Here is a 26,261-nt window from a genome sequence, read left to right as displayed (position 1 = left end):
CTGAAAGAAAACATGATGCTTTATCTGTTGTAACAATTATGAGGTGTAGTTTGTTTTGTATGACATCAAAAATACAATGCTCTCATCATAATTCAGACATTTTTATAGAATTGTATATATTGTCACGTTTGCATGGAGGGCTGTAAATACTACAGAAACACTTTTCCGATATACAGATGTCTATAAAGCTAAATAAAACCTGGCATAAGAATGCATTTTTTTATTGGATTGAATTACTGGGTCTTCTTCCTGTCATCAGGTACAACCTGCTATTATGTAAAAAAACACTGGAACTTGTTTGTATTCTGTAGCTCTAATGTGTGCATACTTTATGTGAACAGGGTGAAAAGTCATACTGTATGTGAAAGGCAACAGGACAGCCTCCACTGTAGCATCTTTAAATGTATTTTGTTGTCAATATGGCATTACAAACTGGAACTTACAATCAGTCAAAATACAATTAGTTTAATTCTTCAGTACACAGAACTATGTATTTTTTGTTGGTCAATGTATCCATACATGGTGGGTAATCTTAGCAGAAAAGACCATTTAACAGCAATGACCTTGACATTTTGGACCACATTTTCCACCAGCATGAGAGAATTTACTATAACATCAAAGCTCAGGTATGCTATGATTTTTCTTTACTTTAGCGTTCTTGCTCTATCCAAGAATCTCTCAAGAAGAACAGCTGATCTTTAACCTCTTAGCCCACAGGGGAGGTCTTGCTGCATAGCTCGCTTCCTCTGCAGTCTCTTGTGTAACAAAGGGAAATGACAGTATATGGTACAGCAGCTCCACCTAGTGAGGGAAGAATAAAAGACACCAGGTTCAAATCAAACAACTTTTAACAAAAGTAGTAGAGCATTGCTTTAATTTTTGGATAATAGAACAAATAAATACAGGGCATATCCAGGAATCCTGAGGTAAAATGTATTTAATATGAGTAATAAAGTCATACTATCCTATGTTTAAAAAGTCAGCATAGTATATTATAAAAAAGTCATAGTACAGTATGTCGAAAAAAGTCATAAATAAAACATAGTATACTATCTTGAAAAAAGTCATAGTATGTTGAAAAAAAGTCCTAAAAAGTCATAGTAAAGTATGTCAAAAAAGTCATGAATAAAAAGTCACAGTATAGTTTGTCAAAAAAAAGTCATAGTTTAGCATGTCGAAAAAAGTAAAAGTATAGTCATAGTATAATATGTCGAAAAAGGTAATGAATAAAAAGTCATAGTATAATATGCCGAAAAAAGTCATGAATAAAAAGTCAGTATAGTATGTCAAAAAAAGTCATAGTATAGTATGTCAAAAAAAAGTAAAAATATACTATGTCAAAAAAGTCAATAAAAGTCATGCATGTCGAAAAAAAAGTCAGTGTAGTATGTCGAAAAAACGTCCTAGTATAGTATGTCATAAAAAAAATAGTAATGTATGTCGAAAAAAAGTCATAAAAAGTCAGTGTAGTATGTTGAAAAAAGTCATAGTATAGTATGTCAAAAAAAGTCATGAAAAAGTCATAGTATAGTAAGTCGAAAGAAAAGTCATAGTATGTCGAAAAGTCATAGTATAGTATGTCGAAAAAAATCATAATGTATGTCGAATAAAAGTCCTATAAAGTCATAGTGTCGTATGTCGAAAAAAAAGTCATAAATAGTCATAGTATAGTATGTCGAAAAAAGTCACAGTATAGTTTGTCAAAAAAAATAATAGTATGTCAAAAAAAGTCATCGTATGTTCAAAAACGTCATAGTATAGTATGTCATAAAAAGTCAAAAGTATAGTATGTCAAAAAAAGTCATAGTATAGTATGTCGAAAAAAAGTCATAGTATTGTATGTCGAGAAAAAAAAAGTCACAGTATAGTATGTCGGAAAAAGTCATAGTAAAGTATGTCGGGAAAAGTGATAAAAAGTAATAGTATAGTATGTTGAATGGATTAGGGTGGCACCTAAATAATGGTTGCAGCTGTCCCGGTGGTCCTGCTCCGCACCCTGCTATGTCCTGTTGCACCCTGCTATGCTCTGCAGTGCCCTGCTACGTCCTACTGTGTCCTGCTACGCCCTGCTACGTCCTGCTACGCCATGAACTACTACAACTACTATTTCTAGTCATTGTTCCATTATCTTTATTGTGACTATTATTGCCATTGTTCATCACACCCCCAACCGGCACCGTTAGACAGCGCCTACCAAGATCCTGGGGCTGTCCGAGGTTTCTCCCTAAAAGGAAGTTTTTCTCACCACCAAGGATTCTTCCTAAAAGGGAGTTTTTCTAAATGCTTGCTCTTGGGGAATTACTGGAATTGTTGGGTCTTTGTAAATTATAGAGTGTGGTCTAGAACTACTCTATCTGTAAAGTGTCTTGAGATAACTGTTGTTATGATTTGATACTATAAATAAAATTGAATTGAATTGAATAGTATGTTGTCATGTCATGAAAAGTCTAAAGTATAGTATGTCGAAAAACGTCCTGAATAAAAAGTCATAGTATAGTATGTTAGTACGTCGAAAAAAGTCATAGTATAGTATGTCGAAAAAAAGTCAAAGTAATGTATGTCGAAAAAAAAGTCCTAAAAAGTCATAGTATAGTATGTCGAAAAAAGTCATAGTATTGTATGTTGAGAAAAAAAACGTCACAGTATAGCATGTCGGAAAAAAGTCATAGTTTAAGTATGTTGAAAAAAGTAAAAGTATAGTATGTCGAGAAAAGTCAGAAAGTCATAGTATACTATGTCGAAAAAGTAATGAATAAAAAGTCATAGTATAATATGTCGAAAAAAAAGTCATGAATAAAAAGTCATAGTATAGTATGTCAAAAAACGTCATAGGTATGTTGAAAAAAACATTTCATAGTATAGTATGTCAAAAAAGTCAATAAAAGTCATAGTATAGTATGTCGAAAAAAGTCATAAAGTCAGTGTAGTATGTCGAAAAAAAGTCCTAGTATAGTATGTCATAAAAAAATAGTAATGTATGCTGAAAAAAAGTCATGAAAAGTCAGTGTAGTATGTCAAAAAAAGTCATGAAAAAGTCATAGTATAGTAAGTCGAAAAATCATACTATAGTATGTCGAAAAAATCCATAGTATAGTATGTCGAAAAAAAGTCATAGTATTGTATGTCGCGGAAAAAAAAGTCACAGTATAGTATGTCGGAAAAAGTCATAGTAAAGTATGTCGGGAAAAGTGATAAAAAGTAATAGTATAGTATGTTGAATGGATTAGGGTGGCACCTAAATAATGGTTGCAGCTGTCCCGGTGGTCCTGCTCCGCACCCTGCTATGTCCTGTTGCACCCTGCTATGCTCTGCAGTGCCCTGCTACGTCCTACTGTGTCCTGCTATACCCTGCTACGTCCTGCTACGCCATGAACTACTACAACTGCTATTTCTAGTCATTGTTCCATTATCTTTATTGTGACTATTATTGCCATTGTTCATCACACTCCCAACCAGCACCGTCAGACAGCGCCTACCAAGATCCTGGGGCTGTCCGAGGTTTCTCCCTAAAAGGAAGTTTTTCTCACCACCGAGGATTCTTCCTAAAAGGGACTTTTTCCTCACCACTGTCGCACTAAATGCTTGCTCTTGGGGAATTACTGGAATTGTTGGATCTTTGTAAATTATAGTGTGGTCTAGACCTACTCTATCTGTAAAGTATCTTGAGATAACTGTTGTTATGATTTGATACTATAAATAAAATTTGAAAAATTTGAAAAATTGAATGAATGAATTGAATAGTATGTCGAAAAAAGTCATGAATAAAAAGTCATAGTATAGTATGTAAGTATAGTATGTCGAAAAAAGTCATAGTATAGTATGCTGAAAAAAAGTCATAGTAATGTATGTCGAAAAAAAGTCCTAAAAAGTCATAGTAAAGTCATGAAAAGAAAGTCAAAAAAGTCATGAATAAAAAGTCACAGTATAGTTTGTCAAAAAAAAAGTCATAGTTTAGCATGTCGAAAAAAGTCAAAACGTATAGTTGTCGAAAAAAACAAAACTTATGTATAGTATGTCGAAAAAAGTCATAAATAAAAAGTCATAGTATACTATGTCGAAAAAAGTCATAGTTTGTGAAAAAAGTCATGAAAAGTCATACTATATAGTATGTCGAAAAAGTTATGAAAAAGTCATAGTAAAGTATGTTAAAAAAAATCAGTAGTAGTATGTCGAAAAAAGTAGTAGTAATGTATGTCGAAAAAAGTCATGAAAAAGTCATAGTATAGTATGTTGAAAAAAGTCATGAAAAAGTCAGTGTAGTATGTTGAAAAAAGTCATCAGTACAGTAAGTCGAAAAAAGTCATAAGTCATAGTCCTAGTATAGTATAGTATAGTATGTAGAAAAAAGTCATAAAAAGTCATAGTATAGTATGTCGAAAAAAGTCAAAGTACAGTATTTCAAAAAAGTCAAGAAAAGTCATAGTGTCGTATGTCAAAAAAAAAGTCAATATACTACGTCGAAAAAAGTCATAGTACAGTATGTCGAAAAAGTCATAGTAAAGAATGTCAAAAAAGTCATAGTATGTCGAAAAAACGTCCTAGCATAGTATGTCGAAAAAAGTCAAAAGTATAGTATGTCAAAAAAAGTCATAGTATAGTATGTCGAAAAAAAAGTCATAGTATGTATGTCGAGAAAAAAAAAGTCACAGTATAGTATGTCGGAAAAAGTCATAGTAAAGTATGTCGGGAAAAGTGATAAAAAGTAATAGTATAGTATGTTGAATGGATTAGGGTGGCACCTAAATAATGGTTGCAGCTGTCCCGGTGGTCCTGCTCCGCACCCTGCTATGTCCTGTTGCACCCTGCTATGCTCTGCAGTGCCCTGCTACGTCCTACTGTGTCCTGCTACGCCCTGCTACGTCCTGCTACGCCATGAACTACTACAACTACTATTTCTAGTCATTGTTCCATTATCTTTATTGTGACTATTATTGCCATTGTTCATCACACCCCCAACCGGCACCGTCAGACAGCGCCTACCAAGATCCTGGGGCTGTCCGAGGTTTCTCCCTAAAAGGAAGTTTTTCTCACCACCAAGGATTCTTCCTAAAAGGGAGTTTTTCCTCACCACTGTCGCACTAAATGCTTGCTCTTGGGGAATTACTGGAATTGTTGGGTCTTTGTAAATTATAGAGTGTGGTCTAGAACTACTCTATCTGTAAAGTGTCTTGAGATAACTGTTGTTATGATTTGATACTATAAATAAAATTGAATTGAATAGTATGTTGTCATGTCATGAAAAGTCTAAAGTATAGTATGTCGAAAAACGTCCTGAATAAAAAGTCATAGTATAGTATGTTAGTACGTCGAAAAAAGTCATAGTATAGTATGTCGAAAAAAAGTCAAAGTAATGTATGTCGAAAAAAAAGTCCTAAAAAGTCATAGTATAGTATGTCGAAAAAAGTCATAGTATTGTATGTTGAGAAAAAAAAAGTCACAGTATAGCATGTCGGAAAAAAGTCATAGTTTAAGTATGTTGAAAAAAGTAAAAGTATAGTATGTCGAGAAAAGTCAGAAAGTCATAGTATACTATGTCGAAAAAGTAATGAATAAAAAGTCATAGTATAATATGTCGAAAAAAAAGTCATGAATAAAAAGTCATAGTATAGTATGTCAAAAAACGTCATAGGTATGTTGAAAAAAACATTTCATAGTATAGTATGTCAAAAAAGTCAATAAAAGTCATAGTATAGTATGTCGAAAAAAGTCATAAAGTCAGTGTAGTATGTCGAAAAAAAGTCCTAGTATAGTATGTCATAAAAAAATAGTAATGTATGCTGAAAAAAAGTCATGAAAAGTCAGTGTAGTATGTCAAAAAAAGTCATGAAAAAGTCATAGTATAGTAAGTCGAAAAATCATACTATAGTATGTCGAAAAAATCCATAGTATAGTATGTCGAAAAAAAGTCATAGTATTGTATGTCGCGGAAAAAAAAGTCACAGTATAGTATGTCGGAAAAAGTCACAGTAAAGTATGTCGGGAAAAGTGATAAAAAGTAATAGTATAGTATGTTGAATGGATTAGGGTGGCACCTAAATAATGGTTGCAGCTGTCCCGGTGGTCCTGCTCCGCACCCTGCTATGTCCTGTTGCACCCTGCTATGCTCTGCAGTGCCCTGCTACGTCCTACTGTGTCCTGCTACGCCCTGCTACGTCCTGCTACGTCATGAACTACTACAACTGCTATTTCTAGTCATTGTTCCATTATCTTTATTGTGACTATTATTGCCATTGTTCATCACACTCCCAACCAGCACCGTCAGACAGCGCCTACCAAGATCCTGGGGCTGTCCGAGGTTTCTCCCTAAAAGGAAGTTTTTCTCACCACCGAGGATTCTTCCTAAAAGGGAGTTTTTCCTCACCACTGTCGCACTAAATGCTTGCTCTTGGGGAATTACTGGAATTGTTGGATCTTTGTAAATTATAGTGTGGTCTAGACCTACTCTATCTGTAAAGTATCTTGAGATAACTGTTGTTATGATTTGATACTATAAATAAAATTGAATTGAATTGAATAGTATGTCGAAAAAAGTCATGAATAAAAAGTCATAGTATAGTATGTAAGTATAGTATGTCGAAAAAAGTCATAGTATAGTATGCTGAAAAAAAGTCATAAGTCAAGTGTCTATGTCGAAAAAAAGTCATAAAAGTCATAGTATAGTATGTCATAAAAGGTCATAGTGTAGTATGTCAAAAAAAAATCATACTATACTATGTCGAAAAAAGTCATCGTATGTTGAAAAACGTCATAGTATAGTATGTCATAAAAAGTCATAGTATTGTATGTCGAGAAAAAGTCATAGTATTGTATGTCGAGAAAAAAAAAGTCACAGTATAGTATGTCGGAAAAAGTCATAGTAAAGTATGTCGGGAAAAGTGATAAAAAGTAATAGTATAGTATGTTGAATGGATTAGGGTGGCACCTAAATAATGGTTGCAGCTGTCCCGGTGGTCCTGCTCCGCACCCTGCTATGTCCTGTTGCACCCTGCTATGCTCTGCAGTGCCCTGCTACGTCCTACTGTGTCCTGCTACGCCCTGCTACGTCCTGCTACGCCATGAACTACTACAACTACTATTTCTAGTCATTGTTCCATTATCTTTATTGTGACTATTATTGCCATTGTTCATCACACCCCCAACCGGCACCGTTAGACAGCGCCTACCAAGATCCTGGGGCTGTCCGAGGTTTCTCCCTAAAAGGAAGTTTTTCTCACCACCAAGGATTCTTCCTAAAAGGGAGTTTTTCTAAATGCTTGCTCTTGGGGAATTACTGGAATTGTTGGGTCTTTGTAAATTATAGAGTGTGGTCTAGAACTACTCTATCTGTAAAGTGTCTTGAGATAACTGTTGTTATGATTTGATACTATAAATAAAATTGAATTGAATAGTATGTTGTCATGTCATGAAAAGTCTAAAGTATAGTATGTCGAAAAACGTCCTGAATAAAAAGTCATAGTATAGTATGTTAGTACGTCGAAAAAAGTCATAGTATAGTATGTCGAAAAAAAGTCAAAGTAATGTATGTCGAAAAAAAAGTCCTAAAAAGTCATAGTATAGTATGTCGAAAAAAGTCATAGTATTGTATGTTGAGAAAAAAAAGTCACAGTATAGCATGTCGGAAAAAAGTCATAGTTTAAGTATGTTGAAAAAAGTAAAAGTATAGTATGTCGAGAAAAGTCAGAAAGTCATAGTATACTATGTCGAAAAAGTAATGAATAAAAAGTCATAGTATAATATGTCGAAAAAAAAGTCATGAATAAAAAGTCATAGTATAGTATGTCAAAAAACGTCATAGGTATGTTGAAAAAAACATTTCATAGTATAGTATGTCAAAAAAGTCAATAAAAGTCATAGTATAGTATGTCGAAAAAAGTCATAAAGTCAGTGTAGTATGTCGAAAAAAAGTCCTAGTATAGTATGTCATAAAAAAATAGTAATGTATGCTGAAAAAAAGTCATGAAAAGTCAGTGTAGTATGTCAAAAAAAGTCATGAAAAAGTCATAGTATAGTAAGTCGAAAAATCATACTATAGTATGTCGAAAAAATCCATAGTATAGTATGTCGAAAAAAAGTCATAGTATTGTATGTCGCGGAAAAAAAAGTCACAGTATAGTATGTCGGAAAAAGTCATAGTAAAGTATGTCGGGAAAAGTGATAAAAAGTAATAGTATAGTATGTTGAATGGATTAGGGTGGCACCTAAATAATGGTTGCAGCTGTCCCGGTGGTCCTGCTCCGCACCCTGCTATGTCCTGTTGCACCCTGCTATGCTCTGCAGTGCCCTGCTACGTCCTACTGTGTCCTGCTATACCCTGCTACGTCCTGCTACGCCATGAACTACTACAACTGCTATTTCTAGTCATTGTTCCATTATCTTTATTGTGACTATTATTGCCATTGTTCATCACACTCCCAACCAGCACCGTCAGACAGCGCCTACCAAGATCCTGGGGCTGTCCGAGGTTTCTCCCTAAAAGGAAGTTTTTCTCACCACCGAGGATTCTTCCTAAAAGGGACTTTTTCCTCACCACTGTCGCACTAAATGCTTGCTCTTGGGGAATTACTGGAATTGTTGGATCTTTGTAAATTATAGTGTGGTCTAGACCTACTCTATCTGTAAAGTATCTTGAGATAACTGTTGTTATGATTTGATACTATAAATAAAATTTGAAAAATTTGAAAAATTTGAATTGAATTGAATTGAATAGTATGTCGAAAAAAGTCATGAATAAAAAGTCATAGTATAGTATGTAAGTATAGTATGTCGAAAAAAGTCATAGTATAGTATGCTGAAAAAAAGTCATAGTAATGTATGTCGAAAAAAAGTCCTAAAAAGTCATAGTATAGTATGTCATAAAAGGTCATAGTGTAGTATGTCAAAAAAAAATCATACTATACTATGTCGAAAAAAGTCATCGTATGTTGAAAAAAAAAACTTATGTATAGTATGTCGAAAAAAGTCATAAATAAAAAGTCATAGTATACTATGTCGAAAAAAGTCATAGTTTGTTGAAAAAAGTCATGAAAAGTCATACTATAGTATGTCGAAAAAGTTATGAAAAAGTCATAGTAAAGTATGTTAAAAAAAATCATAGTATAGTATGTTGAAAAAAGTAGTAGTAATGTATGTCGAAAAAAGTCATGAAAAAGTCATAGTATAGTATGTTGAAAAAAGTCATGAAAAAGTCAGTGTAGTATGTTGAAAAAAGTCATCATACAGTAAGTCGAAAAAAGTCATAAGTCATAGTCCTAGTATAGTATAGTATAGTATGTAGAAAAAAGTCATAAAAAGTCATAGTATAGTATGTCGAAAAAAGTCAAAGTACAGTATTTCAAAAAAAGTCAAGAAAAGTCATAGTGTAGTATGTCAAAAAAAAAGTCAATATACTACGTCGAAAAAAGTCATAGTACAGTATGTCGGAAAAAGTCATAGTAAAGAATGTCAAAAAAGTCCTAGTATGTCGAAAAAAGTCCTAGCATAGTATGTCGAAAAAAGTCATGAAAAAGTCATAGTATAGTACTGTATGTCGAAAAAAGTCATAGTATAGTATGTCGAAAAAACGTCATAGAATAGTATGTCAAAAACAGTCATAAAAAGTCATGACTGAACTTTCTAAAAAAAAGTCATAGTATGTCGAAAAAAAAATCACAGTATAGTATGTCAAAAAAGTCATAGTATAGTATGTCGAAAAAAATCATGAAAAAATCACAGTATAGTATGTCAAAAAAGTCAAAGTATAGTATGTCAAAGTAGCCATAGTACAGTATGTGAAAAAAGTCTTAAAAAGTCATAGTATAGTATGTCGAAAAAAATCATGAAAAAAATCACAGTATAGTATGTCAAAAAAGCCATAGTACAGTATGTCGAAAAAAAGAAATAGTATAGTATATCAAAAAAAGTCATAAAAAAGTCATAGTATAGTATGTTGAAAATAAGTCATAGTGTAGTATAATTCATAAAAAGTCATAAAATATAGGATGTTGAAAAAAGTCAAGAAAGTCATAGTATGTTGAAGAAGTCATAGCATAGAACGTCGAAAAAAGTTATAGTATAGTATTTAAAAAAAAAGTAATAAAAAGTCATAGTATAGTATGTCAATAAAAATTCATAGTATAGTATGTCAAAGAAGTCATAGTATAGTATATCAAAAAACGTTATAGAATAGTATGTCGAAAAAAGTCAAGAAAATCATAATATGTCGAAAAAAGTAACAGTATAGTACTTAAAAAAGTCATAGTATAGTATGTTGAAAAAAGTCAAGAAAGACATAGTATGTCAAAAAAAGTCATAGTATAGTATGTCAATAAAAATTCATAGTATAGTATGTCAAAAAAGTTTATAGTATGTCGAAAAAAGTCAAGAAAATCATAATATGTCGAAAAAAGTAACAGTATAGTACTTAAAAAAGTCATAGTATAGTATGTTGAAAAAAAGTCATAAAGTCATAGTAGGCCTATAGTATGTCGAAAAAAGTCAGTATGCCGAGACAAAGTCATCAAAAGTATGTCGAAAAAAAGTCACAGTACAGTATGTCGAAGAAGTCATAGCATAGAACGTCGAAAAAAGTTATAGTATAGTATGTCGATAAAAAGTCATAGTATAAAATGTCAAAAAAGTCACAAACAGTTATAGTATAGTATGTCAAAAAAGTCATAAAAGGTCTGTCGTATGTCGAAAAAGTAATAAAAAGTAATAATAAGAAAAAAGTCTTAGTATAGTATGTCGAAAAAGTCATAGTATAGTATGTTGAAAAAAAGTCATAAAGTCACTGTATGTTGAAAAAAGTCATAAAAAAGTCATAGTATAGTATGTTGAAAAAAGTCAAGAAAGACATAGTATGTCAAAAAAAGTCATAGTATAGTATGTCAATAAAAATTCATAGTATAGTATGTCGAAGAAGTCATAGTATAGTATGTCAAAAAAGTTTATAGTATAGTATGTCGAGAAAAGTCAAGAAAATCATAGTACGTCGAAAAAAGTAACAGTATAGTATTTAAAAAAATCAGTATAGTATGTTGAAAAAAGTTACAAAAAGTCATAGTATAGTAAATCAAAAAGTCATAAAAAAGTAATACTATAGTATGTAAAAAAAAAAAAGCATAAAAGGTTATATTATAGTATGTCGAAAAAAATCATAAAAAGTCATAGTATGGTATTTCACAAAAGTCATAGTACAGTATGTAATAAAAAATGCCATAGTATAGTAAGTACAAAAAAAGTCTGATTTAACTTTACAGGTACATGTGATCAATTAGTGGTATGGCACTTTAAATTGCCCGCCTCAACCTCATACACCCACCTCAGAAAAATCATTAATTTCAGCTTTACTTATAGCAGACTCTGCCATCCAGTTCCTCAGCACATATCTCGGATTTACATCTGTAAGATATTTTTGGCAATCAGACAAAGTTGTCCCTGGTAAACACATCATCACATTACAGAAATCTGTATAATTGAATTCCTTCTTACTGACTATGAAACTTCAAATGTATAAATCAACACTAGCTTTAGTGGCTTACTTTTCATCCTGTGTTGACGATCCAAATCACTATTATTTTGTTGTCTGAACAGAAGAAACAAACCTTTAAATCCATTTGAATATAATCCAAAAAAAAACAACCAATTTATGATGCTAAACAGAAATGAGAGTATATAATAGCAAGTGTTTTCAAAATGAAAAAAAGAACGACCTTGTGAACATTTCAGAGAAACTTGGGTTTCATCACATTTCTTTACATCTATTTGCTTACCTACTGAGCCGGAGCAAGTACTTGCTGAGCCAATCAGAGAAGAGCTTGTGGGACGACAAGTCCTCAAAAGCCCACATCTAATACAAAAAAAAAATTTAACATATGAATAGATACGCCAGTTGTGCATAATTTTTGCTGTTGCAGCAGCAGCTTTTTGTATGTGGATTACTTATACTTTTACTGCATACTTTTAACACAAATTCTCTATTCAAATAGATTGAGATACTAATCTGCAACACTGCCATATACATATATCTTTAGTCATATTTATCCCCATTGAATCATCCTATATTTTACTTTTACATTTACTGCTCTATTTATTTTATTATTTATTTCAGGTTTACTTATCACACTAATAATACAAAAAATTGAAATGTGCCAGAATTAGCCTGGAGGCTATTTTACATCCGCTGTCCCTGGACTGGTGGTAAGAGGTCACCCTAAAATCAGATAAAATGATTAAGCTATCAATAATACATTCAGATTTGGCCCTATACAATACAAGATGATCACACTAATGCTAAAAGACAACAACATAAAAACAAGAACAGTTGGGTGCGATCAACACAAATACACACACAGCTGAACTGTCAGACCAGATAACAAACAAGGCACAATAAAATAGACATACATTTTGGTGGACATGCACAAAAACATCATTGCATGACGATAACAAGCAACATACTATTTCCCTAACTATACGATAGTGAAACAGACACACAGGTAGGGCACAAAAAACACAGACAGAGTAAGAGAGACAAGATGGCACAAATTTTTAGCGCCTAAACTAATGTTGACAGTGCTGACTGCTTGTTAGCCACTTCTTTAAGTTAAGTTTAAAAGAGGCATACATTTTAAAATGTCTAATGTGACTTAAGATAGAGTTCCCTCCCCGAGTAGCCCTAACTGAAAAAGCAGTTTGATTAAATGCACTTCTCCTTAACGGGACAATACAGTCGCCTCTCGCTGCACTCCGTGTGGATCTGTAAGCAGTTGGTGCTGTGCTCACAAACTGGCTCAATACAGGAGGAGCTAGTCCATGTAAGATTTTGTACATAAGACAGAGATCTGTTTATGTAATCATGTTTCCCCAACTTAAAATGTTATATATATATATATATATTTTTTTTTTTTTCTTTTTTTTTTTTTTTTAAATATGGCAATGATGATGGTGTATGGCTTTCTTATCTTATCTTATCTTATCTAAAGACCTAATTAGAAGAAACACAATGTCACATTGTCAGATGACATCTTGGACATGCAGTGCAAATACACCCAAGCAGTGAGTGCTTCGTACAGATATTAAAGATGTCACCAACACCATGCTGCTTCTGCTCTACCTGTGTGAAGTTCCTGTTGTGAAGCTGCTGGGCTGGAACTTCACTGAGCTGCCTGAAGACCATGGTGAAGTCTGACTTTGTGTCCTCCATCATCTGGAGAGACAAACGCCAATTACATAGGGAGTAAAAGAGAAAAAAATCCAATGTTTACCTAGCCAATAAAGAGCCAGTGATATTAAATTAATTTAGTAGACTGAGATGAACTATGTAAAAATGTCTATTACAGCAACTTATTGTCAATGACTTGCCTTAAGCAGGAAGGCAATGAGGTAACCATCATCCTCCTCTTCACCTAGAAGCCCCAGTTTAGCTTTAAATAACTGATGAATCCTGAAATACATGCATGAATAAGGCTTGAAAATAATATAGTATTACTCTCACTGCTTGTATATAACATTAACGACAACATGAAGAAAGGACAAATCATAATTTCACATGGAGCTCACCTTATCTGGTAAATATCAACATATCCTTTCAAACTAATTTTAGCCCTGGAAAAAAAGATGAGAAGCCAAGTAAGTCCAAAGGTAACCAAAATCAAGGTAAAGAGTAGAAAGAGAAGAATATGATGTATTTGTACTACAGTTTGACAAGGTTGCTGACCAGTGGTGGAAGAAGTATTCAGATCCTTTACTTTAGTAAAAGTACTAATACTGCACTGTAAAAATACTCTGTTACAAGTAAAAGTCCTGTATTGAAAATGTTACTTAAGTAAAAGTATGTAAGTATCATCATGAAAATGTACCTAATGTATTAAAAGTAAAAGTACTCAATGCAGAAAAATCCTCACATTTTAAAAACTAGAAATTGGCTAATCATTTCAGCTGGATTTATAATCTACGTGTTTTGTGTGCAAAAATCTTAATTTGTAAAATAAAGTACAAGTACCTCAAATTATATACTTAAGTACAGTACTTGAGTAAATGTACTTAGTTACATTCCACCACTGTTGCTGACCAACATTACTGGCTCGATGTTGCTGTTGCTGTTCTGTATTTACCACAGTGCAAACGCATCTCTTCATTGAAGTTAGTAATATGCAAAGGGTTCTGTAGAAGTTAAACTCTATCACTGTAGTTGCAATTTGCATTGGTGGCAAACAGGTCAATACAAGTCACATATTACTTAAGGTACCTGTTAGAAAAATTATGATACTCTTCTTGTTTCTGGTAATATGAAACTGTTTGCATAGTAAGAAGCCAAAATACTGCTTGTTTTTACGAGATAACATGGGAACAGACTGTTATGCTCATCATCTTTGAGCATAACAAACTACTGTTGAAAGCTATCGTTAGTCACTTTCTGTACTATGCTGTCAGTGCTGTAAAATGGACTCCTTGCTTGCGCAAGTAAAAACAAACTTTGAGAGATCTTCAGTGTTCCTGTCTATTCTTTGATAAATAATTATCTTAACAGTGCCCTTAATATAAACCGTTGTCATTGAGTTCTTACTCCTTGTGCTGTTTTTTAGAAAGCACAGGGCTGAGAGCCATCAACAGCTTCTCAAGATTGACCAGTCCGACGTTGGCCTGAGCTCCGATGCTGTATCTGCCCTCATCATCAGATGTGTTGGGGACAAAATCTGCAACGTCAAAGTTTTGTTTGATATTGACAAGAACTGGCCATTTTGTTATTTCAATTAAACACAGACATTGTAAACACAGACATTATAAACACAGACATTGTGTAATCGTACACACTGGGATTATACGACTCCATGAAGCCAAATGGTCCGTAATCGATGGTGATAGACAGGAGGCTGAAGTTGTCCGTGTTGCACACACCTGTTGTGATGAAACACAATCTATATCAGTAGATGGTGGTACAAAGTGTATGATAAAATGTGCAGCCAGAACATCTTCTCACCGTGTGCAAACCCAACCGACATCCACTGGGCGATTAGATGTGCTGTTTCATTTACAACTGTGGAATAAAACACCTAGAAAATATAAAACACAATACAAAGCGTGAAACAAATAATACATTCTTTACTTATCACACTTACAGTATTCCTGGATTTACTATTTCACTCAGATTATTAAATTCACATAATGAATAGAAGAGGGATACCTTCATTTTGTTATTTTCTATACTAACGTAAGATCATGTAAATTGTATTTGGTGAGCCAAATAATAATGATTATTTTGAATAATGATTTTTTTTTTTTAACATAACTTACCAAATATTTATCTGGGTCATCTGAATTGATTGAAGAAAAATGTTCGTCAATCACAAAGTTCAACAGCTTTCTAAGATCAACAGAACAATAGCATTATGTTACAAGCTGCGGTATACTGTATGCAACGGGAGGCCATGGAATGAGAAGGACGCCTGAAAGATCACCAGACTCACCTCAGGAGCTCTATCTCTCCACTTTGAGCCAAAATTTCTAAAGATCCAATGCGAAACCATGACTTGGCTAACCGGAGAACAACAGCTCCTGTAAAAAGAATAAAGAAGCTAAAAAAACAAACATGTAATGTAATGAAACATTAAGTTATTGATAATTAGTAAATCATCTATTTTTGAAGTACTTTTGCATTAAAAACTGCACCTCTTTCTGTCTTCACATTGCCATTGTAGAACTGATCCCTTATCACCGGCTCGTCACTTACAACCAGACTAAAACAAAGCAAAGCATTATCAGATCAGTAACAGATTCACATTTCTTCCAAAACATTTCTGTCCTTTCATTGGTGTCAAACACAAGCCCCTGTCTTCATTACATTTTTAAGAAGGTAGTTCATCTTGGTTTATCAATCTGAATGCCAAATTAATGTTGAGATGTACATGTTTATACAGATACTGGCCTTCTGCAGGGTTCTTAAACATGTCATCATGGGAAGTAGAGGAATCAAATGTAACACATTTCCAGGTACTGAATTATTTGGGGCCTGGTAAACACTTTTGAAATGTTGTTTTTTTATCAAATGTTAGGATGTGCCTGGTGTAAGTAAATGCTGTAAGCTACTGTAAATGGTCTAGCTAACTGCGAAGAAACTGGACAAATTCTATGAATCCAATAGACAATATTAAGGCCTATTAAAAACAAACACATCCCTTGATATGTTAACCCCGTTTGTTGTCTTTCATCCATCACCTGTCCCTCTCACCTGGCAGCCCTACTGGTTGGAACACCAAGGAAATGCATGGCTTCACTGCACAGGAACTCCCTTACAGAAGAACGGATCACGGCTCGACCATCTCCTGACCTGCATTAAAATGTTCATTTTTTCGTATTCGTATTGAAATTTCAGATAAAGAAAGTTACCTCTTGCTGCTATTTGGTATCACAGACATACAATGTTGCCAAATGTGGCAAAGGGAAACAAGGGGGGAAGAAAAAGTAAAAGGGTATGCTGAAAAACATACCTTGAGTAAGGTGTCTTCCCAGAGCCTTTAAGTTGCAGTTCCCATACTTCGCCTTTCCTGTGGGTAATTTTTTATAAGGAATATAAATTAAATCTTAAATTGGAAATGCAACTTGAATACAAAGTACTTTGAATACACTAGGAACCTAATTATAAATAATAATAAAATATTCTCACCTGTTGGTATACTGACCAAGGGAATGTGCACGACCATCGCCCAGCTGACCTGCCCAGTAGCCAAACTGATGGAGATATTTACAGTAAATTTTAATGTCACCAACTGTTCTAGTCCACTGGTATTATTATCTTAAAGTGCTCATATTATGCTCATTTTCAGGTTCATAATTGTATTTAGAGGTTATATCAGAATAGGTTTATGTGGTTTAATATTCAGAAAACACCATATATTTGTTGTACTGCACATTGCTGCAGCTCCTCTTTTCACCCTGTGTGTTGAGCTCTCTGTTTTAGTGAGGCATCTCACTTCTGTTCCATCTTTGTTGAGTCGCACATGCGCAGTAAGTACTGCTAGCTAGTCAGCTGCAGAGCACTGACTAGCTGCACGCTAGTTGCACGCTAGTTGCACGCTAGCAGCTAGGTGAGCATTATAACGTGTGTTACAAAGTCAAAGTCAGAGTGACGCACGTTCGTCATGGAAGTAAAGGCTGGACTACAACAGAGCTGTTTGGAGCAGTTTGTGAACAGTGTTTTCTGTTGGAGATGGTAAGTCCCGTTGGGGTGGACTGCCTAACTGAATCTGTAGTGGACTAAAAATGTACACAGACTTCCAAGTTTCCTTGACTTTGCTAATATACTTTCTTTGGCTTAATTTTGCCCTCAGTTAATGAATTATCTGTTGAGGTTATACTGTATACGTATGTTACTGGTCAAAAATGCTATTTGGGGTGCCTGGGTAGCTCACCTGGTAGAGCAGGCGCCCATATATTGAGGTTTACTCCTCGACTCAGTGGCCTCAGGTTCCACCCTGGGGCCCTTTGCTGCATGTCTTCAGCTGTCCTATATAAATAAAGGCCTAAAATGCCCAACAATTCATCTATAAAAAAATGCTATTTGATTAAGGAACCTGTATAAAAATCCAGATATCTGTAGGGATAAGTTATCACGTTACTCAGCTCAGCCCATGTGTCCACGGCCGATGTGATTTTATAAAAGAAACACCGTTTTTTATTACAAAGAAAAGTCTATCTTGATTTTATTTGGAAAAAAAATCTGTTTTTGAAACTTGATATGTTGTAATTTGTGTTTGTATTTTTAAGTTTATATGTGCACGCCATTAGCAAATGAATCATTACCTGATGACCTCCATATCTGTGGGCAAGTGGTACAGATCCTAATGGCAGTCTTCCTCCGCTGGCATAATGCAGGAAATCATCTGACTGGGTTACAGCCATATCCAAGTCTAAAATCCCTTCAATGACGTCCTGTTGAGACAAATTTAGATATAGTTGAATACTTCACATTTTACTGTGAAAACTGTTCTGCGGTGCTGCCAATGATATTGTACCATCACCTTAGAAATCGCTGCTAGTCTTAACGGGTCTTTCAGTGGGGTTGGATTGGATTTGGAGAATATGCAGTGCTTTACAGAGCGAGCAAAGTTGCCATCAACCTCATCGATCGGGAATGCTTCTGCAGAGGACCGAAAGGATTAAATTGCGACATTATTACTGTTATAACACTCTTTTTACTGACCTCAAAGACACACAAATCACATTTTACCTATTAGCTTCTTGCAGGACACTCTGAACTGGTCCAGGTCCTGTATAAGGTTTGAAACACTCATGTTCCACCTGGATTTGACAGTGTGTTGGGAAAGCTTGCTCTTTGATCCCTTATTGTCATGGATCTCACTATTGCAGTCATGGCGAGTACTTTGGCAGAACTCCAGAACACGTACATATGTGAAGCTGGATGCTACTACCAGAGCAAAAACTAACACTTTGCAGGGGCTCCACATGTCACAGACACAGCAACCTGGCTGTAAGCACTGATGTGGTTGTAGATTTGAAAATGGGTAGTATCATTTCCAGCTGGTGCACACATTGGGGGAAGAAGTACCTGAATCCTGTACTTCACTAAAACTACTAGTACAGTAATATCGCAGTAATAATAATTAATCTATACAACTGCATCATATTGTTTTGATCGTATGTGTTGTATGTAAATTCTGAACCTGCAAAGAAACAAGTAGCCTAACTGAATCTGTAGTGGACTAAAAAGTCCAGCCTTTTCACTCTGACATGTAGCTAGTGGAGTTTAAGGTGGCATTACCACGCAAAGTACAAGCACCTCAAATTGTATAACTTAATGTTATCTTAAATTATGATAATGTGATCTTATATTCAGGAATATGACTAACTACAATGACTAAAACTCAACCTAGAATTATTATTTTTTTAATAGCCGTGTGTAAATAAAAAGCTAGGTTAATTCGGCATTACATCCAAGACAATATATTATTAAGTTTCGAAAACACCACCAATATTTACTACTACTAGCTACGTTAGAGCTATCTAACGTTAGCTGTTAGCAACCTAGCTACTACCCCCAAATAGTACACAAGACACATTTCCCCGGAGACATAAGAAGACAATTTCCTATCTTCAGTTTAAACAGACAACAATCTGTGTTTACATGTACCGCTGCATCCCTGATAATAATGCCATTTTCGAGGAATTAATTAATGTTTATATCAACTCTACCATATATGGCTAACGTTAACGTCAACACCATGCGTAACAACTGTAACTGACTTCCGGTTCCGCTGAAATATATATCCTGTGCCGAAGCCCCACCGCTTGAGAACATGGCGTGCCCGTGGTTGAGGCAGTGCAGAAGGTGGAGTGCAAACTGTACGAGCACGAGTTTGTTTGAAACCTTGTGGCATTGTAATGGCAGGGCTGCGTTCTCTACATCCTCTTTGGGGCAGAGATCCTGGAGCTCCGTACCGGGGAATGAGGTGAGTTGGTGGCTGACTGTTAGCGGTACACCGAACTACATTATATTTCCTAGGATGGCACACCCTAATCTCTCTCTGATTGGCTATTACTCGTTGTCTTCGTTGGTTGGGTTGGTCAGGTTTAGGCAAGAGGAGTGGGATTGGTTAGGCTAAGGGTAAGAATGTCAGGGTAAGCCAATCAGAGCCAGAGTAGGACGGGCTATGCTTTCGCCATCCTGGGAAAAAAAATAAACGTGTGCTGTCAAACCCGGGAAGGTCACTGGCAAGCTGTCAGCCATCCACGCTGAATGGTAGTAATTTTCAGCTATACAACTATCTGTATGTTTTCCTGGTAATGTAACTGCCTTTTGTCTTTCGCGAGAGTGTTTTGTTAGTATTTCGTAGATTAATGTTGACCCATCGACTTGTTGCAGGGGTTGTTGGCTCATTCAGAAATCACTCAGCACAAATAAAGGTCAAGACCTGCCCCTGATATTACAGATTAATTACTCCGAGCACTTTCCTTTACTTGGCTAGCTGTCTGCCTTGAGTCTAACAAATGTTTTGTCAAGTTCCTGTCCATTTAGATTTGATCTTTCATTCATTCATTTGTCATTGATAAACGTTTGTTACTCCCATTTGTTTACAATCTATAGAACACTTGACTTGTCATTGTATTGTTGGTCATTCTTGCTTTTTATATACACACCTATTTTTCATTACTTGTTTGTTTGTACATTAGGTTTGTGTTTATGTTTAGCTCTTTGTTCAGCTTGTTGGTGCTTGTTTTTTGGTTTGTCTATTTCCATCTTCATGTTAGTTAGGACTTGGAACTGTATGTAGGTACATTGAGAATTTCAAAAACCAGAGTTCTTGTATGTGTAGGCCTACTCACATACTTTGCTAATAGAGCTGATTGTAATTACCATAATAAAACGGTTATTAAATGCTGAAAAGAGTCAAAACTACTACACCCCCCCCCCCTCCCTATTCAGTTTACCTATTCATACTGTATAAGAACATCTCGGACCGTTGAAACATTCAAGTCCTTGCTTAAGACCCGCTACTATTCGTTGGCTTTCAATTCAAGTTGAGCTTTGACACCAATTGTCTGTTGGTTATTTTGTAAATAAATAAAAAGATAATGTACACAAACAACTTTTTTTGAGCTTGTTAAGCACTTTGGTCAACTATGGTTGTTTTTAAACGTGCTATATAAATGAAATTGAACTGAACTGAACTTTGTTATTACAGGGGCCACCACCAGCACTACCAACACAGATACACGCCAAAACTAACTTTACCACATCTCTCACCAGGTGAGTTTTCTTAACCAAAGGCTTTGCACTGTACAAACTATTTATAATAATGGTCACCTTACACCACCACACAGTTTTAGCATGCTATACTTTAGCAATTTGGTTAAACATCAAGCAACACAAGATTTACATTATCACATGAAACTTTTTTTTTTTGTTGCTGTGAACTCTAGGAAGAGTAGTGGTTGCCCCGGTAACAGCTAATGGCTATCCAAATAAATTACCGATACATATGAGCCAATATTATTCCTTATTACTTTTCGAAGGGTGTTGTATCCTGTACATATTGTAAATAAAATTAGGCTTTGTAAATAGAATCAAAACAAACAGTATGTTGTAGCACAGTGATCAAGATATAGGCCATTTTCAATAAAATATTCCTCCTTGTGATTACTTTGTGCTTTTCTGTATTTCACTGTTAGTGTATATTGTTTGTCTTTCTCTCCAGACACAAGTCACAGTTGCTGAATCCCACACTACAGCCTCGCTGTTGCAGAAAGACTGTACACAGTGACGCAAAGCTGAAGGACCCCTTCACATTAGCCCAGAAAGATTTAACTAATTTATATGATGACATCAGAAAGGTACATTTTCAATACAGAGAGTGTACTTGCTATGTGTCTCTACATATAACCTAATGGGAATTTTCAGCGAACATTAGGGTAGTTAGTATATAGAGACAGTAGGATTTGAGGCTTGGATTTGACCTGGCAGCTGCATTGACACTTCAATAACAGACAACGAGTGAGCCACCCAATCAGAATCAGAAAAAGGTTTATAGCCAAGAAAGTACTTACAAGGAATTTGCCTTGGTGGTTGGTGCATACATAAACTAACAAACACATTGCACATACATATGAAACAAATATATACAAAGTAGCTGTTTAACATAAGAAAAAATTGGCTGAATGTATTGAGTGCAGAACGTGCAAAAAATATACCGTATGTGCAATGGGCAGATGTATTAGTCCAGGATGTAGGTTAATGCAAAGTGTAGTGGGTGGTGGGGTGGGTTAAGAGTCATCTCTTAAGTGTTGTCATCTCAAAAAGGTTTTGGTTATAAATGAACAGAAGACATTTTACAGTCATGTTGTGTTTGGCAGACGTTTATCTTGGACTGTAGTTGATTGTGATGGAAATAAAAGACATGGATTTGTATTACTCTGCCTCACAGGAGCTATTTGTATCCAAAGAAGAGCTGAAGTCTCTATGTGACTACTACTTTGATGGAAAGGGCAAGGCCATCCGACCATTGATAGTTGTCCTGATGGCCCGGGCACTCAACATCCACAGCAACAGATCCGGGTAAAATTGGATCACCCCAGACTTAGAAATTTCAACTACATTTTTTTTACCATTTACTGCTACTGCTAACCCAAAGTGACCTATGATACATTGCAGAGGGGAGGTGCACCACACCCTGTAATAACTCGTTAGTATATGAAGCATAATCCAGCATTTTATTTCTTCTCACTTTCTGCAATCTGTTATCTGTCCTTGCCCTCTGTAGAGATTTGATCCCAGGGCAGAGGCACGTAGCTATGATCACAGAAATGATCCACACTGCCAGCCTGGTGCATGACGACGTCATAGATGGATCAGATAAACGAAGAGGAAAGAGTACCATCAATGAAGTGTGGGGTGAAAAAAAGGTAAGGGCTCAAAAACCTTTCCTTTCCTCCTCACTTCATATTTTCTACTTTCTACTTTCTACTATTGTCATTATTTTTTTAAGGATATGAATATAATTTGTTTTCTCCCTTCCAGGCCATCTTGGCTGGAGATTTCATCCTCTCAGTTGCCTCCATGGCCATGGCTCGTATTGGTAACAACACAGTGGTAAAAGTGTTCGCCCAGGTGATTGAGGATCTGGTTCGAGGTACAGCAAATCAAGTTGTTCATGCCTTTTTTCCATGTCACTCAGTAATAATCTTAATAAAAGTTGTAGCTAAACTTGTACGAAGCATTTTAAGCACATTGGAAGCTGTAACTTGTAGCAAAAGTTGCTTGCAGGGTTACCGGTAGTTCAGATTTTTTGAAGTGGGGTTGAATGAGATACTTCTCCACAGTCAGTGGTTTACCTACAGTAGCTGATGGTCAGCACGTTCCCAGCTTGGAGAAGCAGGCAGGAGTAATGGAACACAAGCTAAGCAATGTACTGCTGTGGACGGGGCAGCAGCTAAACATATTTAGCCACCTAAGGTTTAGGTGTTGTACACCATATTAAGAATACTTTCCCCTGCTTTACCTTGCCGTCAGACAGCACCAGGCAGTGGTGGCCTAAAGGTTAGAGATGCAAGCTTGTGACCGGGAGGTCATCGGTTCAATCCCCAGACCGGCACGATAAAATCTGGGTGGGGAAAATGAAAGAGCAGCGCTTGTGAATGAATGTGTAACTGTGTGAATGTGATCAGGGCGTTCTTGCAACTAAGAGGCTGCCTCTCAGTGAACCTTCCCTGGATAAATAAAGGTTAAACATTTTTTTTTTAAAAGCCACCAGACTCCTTTTACTAAAACAGTTATTTTACCTCACAGAACATGCAATATGCTGGTGTACCGCTGCCTCAATCGGTTAGATGGTTTGTTAGTTTTGTTAGTTCCTAACTATTTTAAAACACCATAGTCACACAACAATACAAACAAACTAACCGAACGAGGCAGCGGTAGACCAGCAACTCCTGTGTTCTGCGAGGTAAAAATGATGGTGGCTTAGAAGAGAGCGCAGATGTATATAACTGCTTCAGTTCCTCATCGTAAAGGACTGTCTGATGGCTTGTAAAGCGGTGAAAATATTCTAAATGTAGCTAACAAACAGATATGGATTTTTTTTTAGGTGGTCCTTTTTTAGGTGTCTAAAACATGTTTAGCTGCTGCCCCAGTCCACAGCAGCACAATGCTTAGCTTCTGTGTCGTTGTTTTTAAAGCATACTGGGAGCTGTAACTTGTAACAAAAGTTGTTCAAACTGCCAGAACCCCACATCTGCTAATACGTCCATTAACAAACTCCCTAATCTATGTCTGTACTTCCAGGTGAATTTATGCAGCTGGGCTCAAAAGAGAACGAGAACGAGAGATTCAAACACTACCTCGAGAAAACTTTCAAGAAGACAGCGAGTCTTATTGCAAACAGTTGTAAAGCAGTATGTACATTCTGTTTCCACACAAATATCAGAGTTGAAGAAAACCCTTGGTTTCTACACTTCATGTTTGTCTCTGTTGACTGTCTTTTCTCTTTCATTCAAGGTATCCGTTCTGGTAAATTCTGATCCTGAAGTTCATGAAATAGCCTACCAGTATGGTAGGAATGTTGGCATTGCATTTCAGGTACATTCTATAGTTTCAGCTTAAATCTTTTTAAGCCCTCTTTATCAAGTGGCTTACCTAGGTACCATTGAACATAACAGTGTGTAAAATTAAACTTGTGTCTATAAACATTTTCCGTCTTGTAGCTGGTGGATGATGTCTTGGACTTCACCTCAGGGACCAATCAGCTGGGGAAGCCCTCGGCTGCAGATCTCAAACTGGGCTTGGCCACTGGACCGGTCCTGTTTGCTTGTCAACAAGTGAGATCAACATCACGGTTTTATAGTTGGTTATAGAAACTGTACATCTACTGTATATCAAGTTACTTGAACACACACACACACACACACACACACCACTGTCTACCGTCAGTCTTTACCTTAATTTCTTTCTGTCTCTTCAGTTTCCTGAGCTCCATTCAATGATCATGAGGCGTTTCAGCTTAAAAGGAGACATAGAACGAGCCTGGCAATTCGTCTTTCAGGTAAAACCAAGAATAAACTGAAAACAACTTAAAATTAGCAGGGTAAATACATTAAATGTAAGACATTGAAAGATTTGAAATACTTACAGATACACATTTCTACCTTAACTAGACAAAATATTTGTTTCCTGTATAAGAATTTTTTATTGTACTACCCTATGTACAATAAAATATCTAAAAAAAAAATTAAGGTTTGTGATATATATTAAGTAAACATTGTGAGACCAAGATCTTAAAGGTGCTCTAAGCGACGTCACGCGTTTTTTAGGCTACATTTTTTTGTCACATGCAGAAAACATCTCCTACTATCCGCGAGCTGCCTGTCCCCCGAACACTGTAAAAAAAAATGCAGTCTCTGTAGACAGCCCAGGCTCCACAAACGGCAACAAAAACAAACTGCGCCAACCTGCACCACCAAACATAACAAACAGTGTTCCAGCAAATAACCGACAAGAAGGATTTGGGGGTGGGGGTTGGGGGGTTAGTGCGCGGAAGCACGGAAGGGAGGGGGACGGGTCAGGATGAGGAGGAGGGAGAGGCGAGCTAGCCTCATTTTGTTTGACAATACTTCGAACGTCAACAAGAAGTGGTAAGCGGGTAACTGTTTAAGAGAAGGAGCTTTGCCGGTATCATAGACTGTGTAAAAGGTTGTTACAGAACATAAATGGTGAAGACTAAAACAATGTGACACCCCCTTCTTCTTGTTGTTTTAGAGCGATGGCGTGCAACAGACCGAATACTTGGCCAAGCGCTACGGTCAGGAGGCCGTGAGGCAGATCAGTAGGCTCAGGCCGTCGGCAGAGAGAGACGCGCTCATCAGCCTTACTGAGATGGTGCTTACCAGAGACAAGTGAACCTCCACTGCTGGGCTTCACTTCAGGCAGCTACCTGTGGAAATGAACTCACCCTGCCGCCCCGTGTTTGCACATACCAGGGTCGGACAGAAACTACAAGAGAAGAGATGGGAATTGGGTTTGGAAGGACCTCTGGTGCTGGTTTTAGCGCCAACTCTAAATGAACACTTAATTACTATCAAGTGATCAAAACAGCACGGAGGGGGTCTCTCTCTCTCTCTCTCTCTGCTAAAAAGTATACCATATATAAATACAATTGGTTTTTTAGTGCTAATCCTTTGATTCAGATTTCCTGAATGGTACCAACAGCGATGATTGGAAAAGGAAATATTATAAACTTAAATGATTGGGTGACGCTGAAAACGGCAATCCAACTCAACTTCATTCAGTACTGTAACGGCAACATCCTCCCAATGCTTGACACTAGCCAACTTTGACAGACAGTTTGTTACATGGTGGCGTTGAGCTGTGGCGGCATGATTGCAAAAATCTGTGTAATTCCAAACGCAATGGAAGTGAAACTGTGTCATTGGTGTGTTTGTTTGGATCTGTTATCATTAATCAAGATCCGTCCACACCTCAGAGGCCCAATAGTCATGTCTTTTCAACTTGTGAAATGTTATTTAATGCAAAGTGTCCTGTAACAACTAAGGCCTTAACATCTACAATGACATGTGTATGACAATAAACCTACAGTTATGCTTTTTTTATATAAGCCAAGCCTTCAATCCTATTTGATTTTGAAGTAACCACACATGCATGTTGTACATAGAATTGTTTATTATAAAAGACTGTACATTAATTTTTCAATCAACATATTATATGTACAAATGAAGGGCAGACAGAGAAAGATTTCAATGTTTCTACCCATGAAATTGAG

General features: G+C 36.0%; 2 protein-coding genes across 5 annotated transcripts; one reads left to right on the top strand and one right to left on the bottom strand.

Annotated features, from left to right (window-relative positions):
* Nucleotides 1–115: 115 nt before the first annotated feature.
* Nucleotides 116–19,501, bottom strand: LOC116048575 (protein adenylyltransferase SelO-like). Of its 3 annotated transcripts, XM_031297729.2 has the most exons (20): nucleotides 18,755–18,832; nucleotides 18,203–18,709; nucleotides 17,994–18,112; nucleotides 17,776–17,904; nucleotides 16,640–16,704; nucleotides 16,464–16,520; nucleotides 16,205–16,303; nucleotides 15,646–15,713; nucleotides 15,444–15,531; nucleotides 15,271–15,340; nucleotides 14,957–15,029; nucleotides 14,791–14,874; nucleotides 14,543–14,672; nucleotides 13,537–13,581; nucleotides 13,339–13,420; nucleotides 13,091–13,183; nucleotides 11,751–11,827; nucleotides 11,520–11,563; nucleotides 11,300–11,379; nucleotides 116–801 (listed from the first exon to the last, which is right to left on the bottom strand). In XM_031297729.2, exons 2-20 carry the CDS (start codon nucleotides 18,438–18,440, stop codon nucleotides 679–681), a joined length of 1,764 nt encoding a protein of 587 aa, XP_031153589.2. In that variant the 5' UTR covers nucleotides 18,441–18,709; nucleotides 18,755–18,832; the 3' UTR covers nucleotides 116–678. The 3 variants fall into 3 exon arrangements, with proteins under 3 accessions (XP_031153589.2, XP_035853972.1, XP_031153588.2); XM_035998079.1 differs by lacking the exons at nucleotides 18,203–18,709; nucleotides 18,755–18,832 and adding an exon at nucleotides 19,279–19,501; XM_031297728.2 differs by having other exon boundaries at nucleotides 18,203–18,826.
* Nucleotides 19,234–26,101, top strand: pdss1 (prenyl (decaprenyl) diphosphate synthase, subunit 1). Of its 2 annotated transcripts, XM_031297743.2 has the most exons (11): nucleotides 19,234–19,442; nucleotides 20,676–20,740; nucleotides 21,189–21,324; nucleotides 21,915–22,045; nucleotides 22,251–22,392; nucleotides 22,508–22,619; nucleotides 23,771–23,880; nucleotides 23,984–24,064; nucleotides 24,190–24,303; nucleotides 24,447–24,527; nucleotides 25,241–26,101. In XM_031297743.2, exons 1-11 carry the CDS (start codon nucleotides 19,290–19,292, stop codon nucleotides 25,379–25,381), a joined length of 1,266 nt encoding a protein of 421 aa, XP_031153603.1. In that variant the 5' UTR covers nucleotides 19,234–19,289; the 3' UTR covers nucleotides 25,382–26,101. The 2 variants fall into 2 exon arrangements, with proteins under 2 accessions (XP_031153603.1, XP_031153604.1); XM_031297744.2 differs by lacking the exon at nucleotides 20,676–20,740 and having other exon boundaries at nucleotides 19,248–19,442; nucleotides 25,241–25,484.
* The last annotated feature ends 160 nt before the right edge of the window (nucleotides 26,102–26,261 follow it).

The sequence above is a fragment of the Sander lucioperca genome, chromosome 23, assembly GCF_008315115.2.
Source record: "Sander lucioperca isolate FBNREF2018 chromosome 23, SLUC_FBN_1.2, whole genome shotgun sequence".
NCBI lineage: Eukaryota > Metazoa > Chordata > Actinopteri > Perciformes > Percidae > Sander > Sander lucioperca.
Note: the sequence above shows the minus strand (reverse complement) of the source record. Positions and strands in the feature narration are given on the sequence as shown.